This window comes from Chrysochloris asiatica, unplaced genomic scaffold (assembly GCF_000296735.1).
Source record: "Chrysochloris asiatica unplaced genomic scaffold, ChrAsi1.0 scaffold00025, whole genome shotgun sequence".
NCBI lineage: Eukaryota > Metazoa > Chordata > Mammalia > Afrosoricida > Chrysochloridae > Chrysochloris > Chrysochloris asiatica.
The window spans coordinates 16723436-16735702 of record NW_006408543.1 but is presented as its reverse complement, the minus strand read 5'-3'; the positions used below and the strand labels follow the sequence as shown (position 1 = coordinate 16735702).

The 12267-nt window shown below is 44.7% G+C and overlaps 1 protein-coding gene across 1 annotated transcript in view; it reads right to left on the bottom strand.

Annotated features, from left to right (window-relative positions):
* ATXN3 (ataxin 3) overlaps positions 1-5068 on the bottom strand; it is a 35873-nt gene extending 30805 nt beyond the window's left edge. Inside the window, exon 1 of the mRNA XM_006839566.1 lies at positions 5045-5068. Coding sequence (XP_006839629.1) covers positions 5045-5068 — 24 coding nt within the window. The remainder of the gene's footprint in view (positions 1-5044) is intronic.
* Positions 5069-12267: the final 7199 nt, after the last annotated feature.

Below are 12267 nucleotides of genomic sequence, written 5' to 3'. Positions count from 1 at the left end.
ACTAGTAACTCCTCCCTCCGCCATCCTCATCCTCTCTTCTTCATCCAGCTGATGTGCAATTGAGGATAATTCCACAGGGCTAAAATACTCCCCTTGCAATAGATTGTTCAGGCAATGTTGAGCACAAAGTGAGCCTTCTTGCTAATATTTCCAAAAGAAAAGCATTCAAATGTGATTTGTCAGATCTGTACAGTACTGTCCCCTAAACAGAAAATGAATCGTTAACTTTTTCATACCATAGAATGGAACCTTTTTCACTTTCAGACAAGTAGGAATGACACCTGCACACACATTTTCATTCCTTTTTTTTTTTAAAAAACAATTCCACGATTATTCTCTCTAGCAAACACAAGCATGATTTATATTAAAACAAACATTTTCAACTGTCAAACCTCACATTTTATGAAAGACTACTCCATTCGAACATCTAGGCACTCTCATTTTCAGTGTCTAAAACAAATTTCTGGAGAGTCCATGGCCAATTACTGATACAACAAGGGAATTTCAATGCCTAGAACACTTGTTCTTTTAACTATAGAATCTCTACTCAACCCTAATTCTTGTTGATGGGATTTCAAAGATCACAAATCAACACAAGTGGGGAAAATGGCTTAGGGTGAGTGACGACTTATAGCTAGAATGGTGAGCTTATCTTTGGGCAAGTCTGCAAATGAGGGGACAAACGTAGAGTGGAGCTGCCCGCAGAGGACATCTAGCACTTACTCCTGGACAAGCCAGCAGGAGGGGCTGGATCCAAGTTCAGCTCCAACCAGCAGGGAGGTCCACTCCCCACGGACCCCAGGGCTCCAAGTGCAGGGCAGGCTGGCTTTCTTAGATAAGTGAGTAAATTGTTGTTGTGAGCCATCAAGTGAGGTCTGAATCATAGCATGTATAGGGTTTCTGAGAGCGGCTGGTGGGTTTGAAGTGGCAACCTCGCAATTACCAGTCCAGTGCCTATCCTACAGCATCAGTAAACAGTAAGCCTCAAATTAAAATCTGGACTGCTAAGCACAAAGAACCTGATTATCAAGCCCTTCCTCAACAATGAAGCATTCTGATGCTTGCCCTGTAAGAAGACTTGAGTGTGGGTTGAGAGCCCCGTCTGCAATAGGTTAGGAACAAAATTCAGCTGCTGAAGAAGGTTTAGGGTTTATGTAGACAATGGAATAGAAAGGCGGCATTTGTTGTTGTTGTTTAGTGCCAATGAGTCAGTTCTGACTCACAGTGACCCTGTAAAGAATTTCTAAGGAGAGGCTGATAAATTTGAACTGCCAATCTTGTGGTTTGCAGTTCAGTGCTTATCCTACAATGCCACACCAGGACTCCACACACCTTCTGTTGTTGTAAGTGCCACGGAATTGGTTCCAACTCATAGCAACTCTGTATAGGGTTTCAAGGAGCAGCTGGTGAGTTTGAACTGCCAACCCTGCTGTTCAAACTGACCTTGCAGTCCAGTGCATTATCCTGCAGCGCCACACCAGCATGCCACACACTTGCCAGAATGGCTAAAATACTGCAGAGAATGTGGAGACATCAGAACTCACAGTCCTGGATGGAGAATAGTTAAGTATAACCACTGGGAGGAAAGTGGTCAGAGCATCTACGGAAGTCCATGGAAGCAGCAGTCAAACACCATACTGCATGGGGCAAATCTACTGTATTAATCTCAAGGTCAGCAGTTCGAAACTACCAGCTGTTCTGTGGGAGAAAGATGAGGCGTTCTGCTCCCGGAAAGATTTACAGCCTTGGAAACCCTGTACAGAGTTGCTATGAATCAGAACCAACTCCATGGCACATAACAACAACAACAACAGTCATTTCCAACTCACAGTGACCCCATGCACAAGAGAAGGAATCTCTGCCTGGTCCATCGCTCTCCGCACCATTATTATTACTCGTGAACCCACTGCTCCTGCCACTGTGCAATCTGTCTCCTTGGGGGTCTCCCTCTTTTTTACTGACCTTCCCACTTTACCAAGCATGATGTCCTCTCCAGGGACGGATCCCTCCTGATAACATGTCCAAATATAGGAGACAAAGTTTCTAAGGCGCATTCTGGCTATACTTTCTAGGCACATTTGTTTGTTCTTTTGACTGTCCAAGGTACTTTCAATGTTCTTCCCCAACAGCATAATGCAGATGTATCCATTCATCTGTGGTCTTCCTTATTCACTGTCCAACCTTCACATGCATGTGAGGGGATTCAGTCAGCACCCCAGCAACATGTAATCACAGCTGACTGGCAGGTAGTGGCTGCACATGAGGTAGATGGCCAGGAACTGAATTCAGGTCTCCCGCACAGAAAGTTACAGTATTCTACCACTAAACCACCAATGCTCACCAGCCAGGGTCTAGCACACACTTTAAAGACGTGCATGTGTGTGTGTGATGGATTGAGTTATGTCCCCCCAAAATGTGTCAAGGAGCTCTGGTATCGTAGTGGTTACAAGTTGGGCTGCTAACGTCAAGGTCATCAGAAACTATCAGCTGTTCCATGGTAAGGCTTTCTGCTCCTGTAAAGATTTACAGCCTTGGAAACCCTTTGCAGGGTCATAAGAGTGGGAACAGACTCCACGGCACACCACCACAACCACTACCATTGAAATATGTGTCAGCAAAGAGGGGCCACGATTCTCAGTGGCTTGGCAGTTAGGGAAGCAGAGCGAGGAATGGAGCTGGGTCCCTGCACTGTGAGGCTCCGAGCTCCAGGAGGCATGGAGAGCTCTAAGAAATGCCAGGCCTTCAGATGCTGAAGGGAGAAAGCACCTTTCCCCAGGGCCCACGCTCTGAATGAACACATCCAGCCTCCTGAACTGTGAGGGAGGAAACGTCTGTTCGTTATGGCCATCCCCTCGTGGGATTTCTGGTATAGCAGCCCTAGAGAACTAAGGCGGGGGGTTGAGGAAAGGGGGGTCATTAGAGATTAAGGATGAATCCTCGGATTAGCTGTGCTTTCAGTATTCTTGAACTGGCTGAAGACATACCATTTAAGTGTCTTTCTTGATCCTGCTGTGGTGCTGTAGGATAAGCACTAGACTGCTAACCACAGAGCCAGCATTTCAAACCCACCAGTCACTCTTCAGAACCCCTACACAGGGTCACTATGAGCTGAAGCCAGCTCAACTGCACTTCACAACAAGTTTGCTAAATACATAAGATTGGAGGTAATAAGAGGAAACAGATTCCCAAAGTATTTGTGCTAGGATGTGTGTTCTAATCTAGGTCACACATACTTCAATTTACAGCTGTTGTTGTGTTGTTATGAGCTGTCAAGTCGGTTCCGACTCATAGTGACCCTGTATAGGGTTTCCGAGAAGCAGCTGGTGAGTTTGAACCTCCAATCTTGTGATCAAGTACTTATTCTATAGTGCTACACCAGGACTCCACTGAGAGTAACTACTTTCGGTTAAGTCGTTTTCAATAGGCCAGGGCCCACCTTCATTTGGTTCCAGGGTCCAGGAACACTGAAATCTATCTAAATTATATAACATTCAACATTGCTAAAAACACCCTACATCAAGTTGTGTGTGAAAATGTTTACAGTCTTCCCTGTTGAAACATCCGGTCTTACACCAAAACCTTGAAAGCTATATATAAGTTTCTCTTCACCCTACCTCCTTGTTGTTAAGCACCGTTGAGTTGATTCTGACCCATAGCTAAACTGTATAGGGTTTCCAAGGAGCAGCAGGTGAGCTTGAACCACCAACCTTGCAGTTCAAATGACTTTGCAGTCTGACGCATTAGCCCACAGCACCACACCTACTTCCTTAGCCATGGCTAAATTTTTCTAGCCCCAGATTCAGAATGCACTGCCAACCAAATCCAAAAATTAGCTACAACTATACCACTGTGTTCTGCCTCCCCCCAACTCATAAAAACAATCAACTCCAGTTCCAAACTTGCTGAAATGATTTCTATAAAGAAAATTATTCTATTTAACAATTTGTTTAGATTTTATACTACAAGTCACCATGCCTCTTGAGTTTGCCTCGTGAGCACACATCGAAAAATTTCTTGGATCATCAATCATTCACAAGTATTTAATACAACCACCACCTTTTGTGCGTTCTTAAATAACAGCCTCACAGCAACCCTTTCCAAACATGAAACTCTTATGAAACAAGATTATCATCTGCCAAAGGTGTCCTAGGGAAGGTTTCACTCACATCCAAGCGGCTTGATAATTGCATGAGTAAAATCGGGCTCCTCCACATAACACATAACACAAATCTCTAAGTATGTGGCCATTAAAAAAACTAAAGCAAAACCAGGCTAGGTGGACCACACCAACAAGGTTATCTGAGTCCACTCCTAATCCTAATAACAATGCTGGCCTCTGATGCAGAAAGATGGGAATAACAAAACAAGCCAACCCCAAACTTCCCGTAACAAAAACTCTTGAGAGGACTTACTTCCCTGCTTGGGGCGCCAGGGATTTCCTCCACTTCCCCCTCGTGTCAGCCCCTACAAATGTCTGGGAGATAGAAGAGGCTCACGGATCTAGTGCGGGAGGAAGCCAGATACACAGCCCCAAAGATCTACCAGCAGGAGAGATGGAGCTCAGAAAAGGAAAAGTTAATGCTGTCAGCGGTGGGAGTGGAGAGATGGGGTGGAGTTGGGAAGGGCTTGGGGAGGCTTCTGAGGGGTGAGTCCGGCTAAAAGCTGGGAGAAGTGGGGGAGCAAGAAGTGGAGATCTTCCAAAAAGGTACGGAAAGTGTCCGAGAAACGCAGCAGCTGACCCGCTCGGTGAGTGCCCTGAGGCGCCCCCGGCTCTCCTCTCACTCAATCCCGAAGCCCCCAGCGGCCCGGCCCCGCAGCTCCGGCGGGGGTCTTAGGAGTAGAGAGAGCGGAGGGGGCAGTGGTGAAACTCCCGTCCTCTCCCGGGTCGAGAAGGCGGGGGTGGCTCGAGCGGCGCCCCTCACCCGGAGAGACCTGGACGAGGGCGACTCAGACCCCACCCAGCCCTCCAGACTGTGGCGATACCACACCCACGCCCGCCACCGCGCCACACATAGCCCCCCCCCCACCGAACGCAGACACTCACTTTCTCGTGAAAGATGGACTCCATGTTTATTTGTCTGGAGCCAACGGCCCCCGCACTGAACCTGCCCCCTCCGGCTCCGCCCCCCCACCCCTCTATCCACCACGCCCCACCCGCCTCGCCCCGCCCCTGCCTCGTGCCAAGCACAGACCAATCATCATCGAGGCTATGGGTCCCGTGGTGCGACGAGCACGTGAACGCCGAGGCGGTAAACGTAAGGGCACGTGACCTTTATAGCGCATCTTACCACCTCCTGATTCCTGGCATTCTGAGAGTTACTGCAGCGCCACCTGCCGTGTGGAGGATCTGAGTTTCTCACACATTGCTATGGATTCTGAGATCTAGATAAGGATCTTAGGGAATTCTACGTTCTTTTTTCTTTCCACTTTAGTTTGGAGTTTTCTACGTATCACGATAATAGCTTATGTTTGTCTATCCCTTCGCCCAGTGAGAGCCTCATTGAGAAAAAGGTATCATTGCTGAGAGAAAGCTCTTAGGCTGTTGTAACATAAGTTTCCATTTCCCAAGTTTCCATTTCCCAAGTGCTGTTAAGTTACCTGTTCCTCAAAAAGAAAGCAGTCACCCTATCGGCCCAGACACGCCATCACCACTGCTAGGCAACCTGTCCAAGACAACCACGACACCCCCTCCCCCTGACTTTGCCTATATAGTAAAGGGGCTTCTTCCAGTTTTATCTAATAAATCTGTCCTTGTTGAGTCTCGCTCTGTTTCTGCCTCCTTCTTTAATAACTATTTTAGCGTATACTCTGACAATTGCATTCCTCAATACCTTGTTGTTGTTAAGGATGATCGAGTCGGTTCTGATTCATAACGACCCTGTATAGGGTTTCCGAGGAGTGACTGGTGGACTTGAACCACCACCTTGAGAGCCAGTATTTATCCGACAGCGCCACATCAGGACTCCTTGTAATGGTTTAAGAATAATAGTGTTTAGCTCTCCATGGAATGGTCAATCATTTAAGATTAAAAGGTCAACGTTTCCCTAAGGACAAGGATAAGAAGGAGTGTGGAATGGAAAAAAAAAACCGCACTGCACGTAGGTAGTGGAGTAATTTATTGCATGATGGGGGTTAGAATCATTGAGATGAAACAAAGTGATTTGTTGAATGTAAAACTGATGATCTATGTAAACCTTCATTCAATTCGCAATAAAAAAAAATTTTTTTTTTTAAATGATAGTATTTAAAGATGAACTATTGGTTTTAAGTGCCACGGAGTTGGTTCTGACTCACAGCAACGTTGTATAGGGTTTTTGAGGAAACGTCCTTAGAAACCCTAAACAGCTGGTGGGTTTGAACTGCTGACCTTGTGGTTAGCAGTCTAGCATTTATCCTACAATGCCACACCAGGACTCCTTTGCATAAAACCCATTGTTGTTTTGTGCCATAGAGTGGGTTCTCACTCATAGCATAAACCCCATGGTGGTGGTTGGTTATGTGCCATGGAGTCAGTTCTAACTCATAGCGACCCTTTATAGGGTGTCTGAGGCTGTAAATCTTTACAGGAGCAGAAAGCCTCATCTTTCTCCTGCAGAACCACTTGTAGTTTCAAACTTCTGACTGTGAAAATAGTAGCCCGATTCGTAACCACTGTGTTACCAGAGCTCCTTATAAACCCCATATAGGGTCTTAATACAGAAACCTTTGCTATTATCGCTATTCTACACACGAGGAAAGAAATAGGACAGAGAGGTTCAGACCAGCACAAATCCAAGGTCAGTATAGTCCATGGACATGAAAGGGTTCAAATTCTGGGTTAGGTGTTCTGGCCCTGAAGAGGATGTGTCACTTGGGGAAAGTGAAGAGTCCAGTGAAGAGTGTGTGTGGTGGAGAAAAGCAATACTCATAATAGCGAAGGTGTGAAACAGGAACACATCTTGCATCTTTAGCCAGGTTAAGGAAAGCGAACTATATATATACATTTTTTTAAGTTTTTATCATGAATGAGAATGACAGTTTACATGGGAGAACAACTGTTTTATACTCATCCTATCATATTTCATTTCATTACAATGATTACAATCCCTGCATGCATCATCATTCAACAGTATTTGCTTCTATCCCCTCTGTGGTTTTTTGTTGTTGAATGTACACAAAAACATTCAGGAATATATAATCATTTAAACAACCAAAGGGTACATTCTGCAAGCCTGCCTCCTAGCTGCCAGCACACAACCTTTCTTTTTCCATGAGTCTAGAGTCCTCGGAAACCCTGTACAGGGTCGCTATGGGTCGGAACCGACTCGATGGCATATAACAACAACAACAATAACAAGAGTCCTCGGCTACTCTATCTTTCCATGTCCTCATCTGTGCCTCCATTTCTGGTGTCACTGCTTCCCTGGATAGAGTTCCACATTCTGCTCATGCTCTTCTCCCTTGATGGTCCTAGAGTCCTCTGTTCCTGGACTGTAAGACTAACTACTCCCCCCTTTTTGTTCCAGCATTTCTACCTTTACAGTTGTGAGTTGTAATTAGTCATGATAACAATTACTCACTATTGAATCATAAGAATCTTATCCCCATCTCCTTTCACCAGACTGGTCTAGACAAGATAAAAACTATTCAGTGGGGGGTTATACCTTCCCCCACACAGTCTGAAACTAAACTCCCTCTTGAAAACTTGTAAGACAGTTACTTTGTGCCTTTATTGGCCCTTCCCTCCCCTCCCCCCTCACACTATTTTAGGTACCCAATGTCTAAGTTGCCCAGTTCCTTTCAATCCTGTGTACAGACAGGATAGGATCGATCCTTGATGTGAAGATTCCTTCTTTCTCAGTTGGTATTTTGAGCTATGTAGTGGTTATGAATCGGACTATGAACCTTAAGGTCAACAGTTCATAACTACCAACTGTTCTGCTGGAGAAAGACGAAGCTTTCTGCTCCCATAAAGATTTATAGCCTCAGAAACTCTCTACAGGGTGGCTATGAGTCAGAACCGACTCCACAGCACATTACATCACCACATCCATAAGTAAAGGTCAAGCTCATTCAAACTGCAGCAATTTACAGTTGTTAAGGAAAGTGTACTTCAAAAGGGCATTGCGAGAGCTACAATTTTTTTAAAAGAAGACATGTGCTTAAATTTGTAGGAGAAAGATGAGGAATTCTACTCATGTAAAGATTTACAGCCTCGGAAACCCTGTACAGGGTCGCTATGAGTCAGAACTGACTCCACAGCACATAACAACAACAACAACTCTAGCCACAGAAGAGTGCCAAGAGTTCAGCTAATGCCAGGGTTTACAAGAGCCAACTAGGTTTTGTTCTTATGGAGACCACTGGGGACCTTGGTGATGATGTTTTAGGGGAGAAGAGACAGTGAGAGGTAAGGAAACTGACATTGAAGGTGTTTAAGAGGAGGGTCCAGCCATCATTTTTTGAACAGCTCTATGCACACAGTTCACCAGACTATTTTTGAAAAACAGTCCCTGCTCTTAAGGTATCTTGGTCTGATGTGGGAAACAAATCTGTCTCATAAAGTGAAAAAGAAAAAAATTTAAATGCCAACCATTTAAGAATATATATATGGGGAAGACATATTTAATTTTTTACATATACACCTTACAAGGAGTCCCTGAGTGATGCTAGCATGGCTTAACAAAAAGGTTGGAAGTTCCAGTTTACCAGAGGCAATTCTAAAGAAAACTTGCCAATCTACTTCTTTAAAAAGGTACCACTGAAAACCCTATGGCACCCAGTTCTACTTTGACACACATGAGGTCACCTCACCATGAATCAGAATTGATTTGATGGTAAGTGGTTTCTGATCATGCATTACAAATCTCTGAAAGAATAGATGGGCAACTGAGGTTGTGAAGGGAAGGGAACAAGGCAAATGCGGGACTGAGTTTTTCATTACATGCATTTAAAAAAAAAAATCTAATACTGCTTTATTTAACTTCAAAAACATTTCAGTAAGAAACAATAGAACATTGCAACATGTTTAGGTACAGAAATTTTTTTTTTTTAAATGTTTTATTGTGAATTATGTGATAGTTTACATGGGAGAACATTAGTTTTACACTCATCCTATGTATATCATTTCATTGCCATGGTTACAATTCCCTCCATGCATCATGAACCAACCAAAGAGTATACTCTACAAGTCTGTGCCCCTCCCCCCCCCCTCGTCAGCACACAGCCCCACAGCCCCTCTCCCTCTCTAAATCTAAAGTCCCAGCTTCTCCATCTCTTCACATCATTGTCTCTGCCTCCATCTCAGGCATCACTGCTTCTCTGGGTAGGGTCTCGCTCTCCACTCTTCTCCCTTGATGGTCCCAGGGACCTCCACTCTTAGACTGCAAAGTTAATCACTCTCCTCCTTGCTATAAAACGTCTACCGTTGCATTTCCAACCCTCACAATCAGTCCTGATAACCATTATTCACTATTGTATCACAAGAGACCTATCCGCATTTCCTTTCATCAGCCCCACCTAGACAGATTGATACTACTCAGTGGAGATTCTACCTTCCTCCAGGCCCTCTGGATCTAGGTTCCCTCTTGAAAGCTTGTAAGCCAGTCACTTCTTGCCTTTGTAGTTCCCCTTCCCCCATTTTGGGTAGCCAATGCTCTGATAGCGTAGTGGTTACGAGTGGGGCTGCCAACCACAAGGTCAGCAGTTCGAAACTACCAGCGGTTCTGCGGGAGAAAGATAAGGCACTCTGCTCCCGTTAAGATTTATAGCCTCAGAAACCCTGTGCAGGGTCACTATGAGTCAGAGCCGACGACTCCATGGTACTTAACAACAACAACAACAATGCAGATAAAGAAGTCTCTTGAACTTCCATTGATGCAGTGGCTCTTCGCTGTGGTGACAGTAAAGAGCTTGGCATCTGTCCCAAAACAAACATTTGTAAAATACCGCACTTAAAAAAACACAAAACAAAAACAAAAAATCAAATACTTCTCATGCCAGCTGACCCGCCTTTTTTCCACAGCTAAGAATGGCAGCAGACACTATGGTCACACTATATACAAAAACAAGACAACCTGAAGCTAAATGGATGGCCACTGCATGTCAACAGGTCAGCTTCACAGGGCATGCCCTGAGCTGCGACCCTGCCAAAGGGCTCTCCCCACCCCCACCCCCAGCCAAGCATGGACAAAGAGTTTGTCCCAGTTTTCTGTTCTTTTTACAGACTATAAATATGTACAGTTGAGAACTCAGGATTTCTAGCCAATAACCATTTAGTTAACACCAACTTACAAATTAAACAAACAAAAAAGAAAATGCCAGAAATAGCTTTAAATGCCTTGTCACACCAACAGCAAAGTGCACAGAGGGAGGAGACCACAGGTGCCTTTTCATTTGAAAACTGCTTGGGAATATGCACAAGTTTGATACAGGCTTGGTGTGCTCTGGACACCCAGGGCCACTTCATGTAAACCACTGGCGAGGTCTAGAGCGCTTTGAGGGACTACAGCATGATCCTGACCCAGTTTTGAAATGAAACCTAAAGAGGGTAACAGACAGGCCTCAGAGAGATGTGCCAATCACAGCGCTCCCCTACTAGAAGGTGTTCATAAAGAGACAGTTTTATTCCTCCTCCGCCTCCTCTTCTTCCTCTTCCTCCTCCTTTTTTCAGGGCAACTTTAGCGGGACCCTTTGCAGCATTAAACTTCCCTTTAGACTTATAGTCTGCAATATCCATCTCGTGCCTCTCCTTCTGTTTCGCCGCCTTGTTGATGTAAAATTGCTTCTTTCACTCAGGTTGTTCCACGTGTCATCCAGTTTTTTGGCCACATCACCAACTGAGATGCCAGGGTTTGTGGATTTGATCTTGGGGCGAAATTTGGAACAGAACAGGAAGAATCTAGTGGGTGGTCTTTTGGGGGCGTTGGGGTCCTTCTTCTTGACTCCCCAGGTGGCTGGTGGTTATGTGACATGGAGTAGCTTCTGACTCACAGTGACCCTGTACAGGGTTTCCGAGGCTGTAAATCTTTACGGGAGCAGAAAGCCTCAATTTTCTCCTGCCTATCAGCTGGTAGCGTAGTGGTTACGAATCGGGCTGCAAACCTTAAGGTCAGCGGTTCGAAACTACCAGCTGCTCCGCGGGAGAAAGATCAGGCTTTCTACTCCCATAAAGATTTACACCCTCGGAAACCCTGTACAGGGTCGCTATGGGTCGGACCCGACTCGATGGCACTTAACAACAACAACAACAACAACATCAGCTGGTAGTTTCGAACTGCTGACCTTGCAGTTCACAACCCAATTCGTAACCACTACGATACCAGAGCTACTTAGCGGGCCCATAATCCTTCAAATCCCGATCATAACAATGTACTTTGTCCACCTTTGTCACTCATCAAATTTAGATTTCTCTTTTCCAGATAGTCTTCCACCTCTCAGAGCACTTCTTGGAAAATTAGGCATGTCTGCGCAAAGAAGGTGTGTGCAAACATCTTGCCCTTTGGTTTCTTGGGGTCACCTTTAGCCATCCTGACTGTATTATTTGGAGTCTAGGCACAACTCATTACATGCATTTTTACTCTTAATAATGCACTATATTAACATTTTACTTACTTAGAAAAAAAGATGAGATTATTTGCTCAAAAAACAAAAACCCACCCAATTTTGAGTCATAACGACCCTGTAAGACAGAGTAGAGCTGCCTCATAAGGTTGTCAGGGCTGTCATTTTAGGGAAGCAGAGTGCCACATCTTTTTCTGAGGAGAAGCTAATGTGTTTGAACTGCTGACCTGGTTAGTAGCTAAGCGCTTGGTTGTTGCTAAGTCTTTGAGTCGGTTCAGACTCATAGTGACCCTCTATAGGGTTTCCAAGGAGCAGCTGATAGGTTTGAACTGCAAACCTTATGATTTGAAGTCCAGTGCTGATCCTTAAGCTCCTATTAGTTGCTTAAAAGGATGAATAACAACATCATGATAAATGGAGAAGAGACTGAAGTTGTCAGTTTTGTTTGGACCTAAAATCAACATTTAGGAAGTAGTAGTTAAGTAATCAAACAATGCATTGAATTAGGCAAATCTGCTGCAAAAGACCTCTTTAAAGAGTTCCAGAGCAAAGATGTCAGTCTGAGGACTAAGGTATGCTGGACCCAAGGCTTGGTATTTTCAATTGACTCATATTCATGGGAAAGTTGGACAATGAATAAGGGAGACTGGAGAAGAATTGATGCATTTGAATGATGGTGTTGGAGGAGAATATTGAAAGTACCATGGACTGCTAGAAGAACAAACA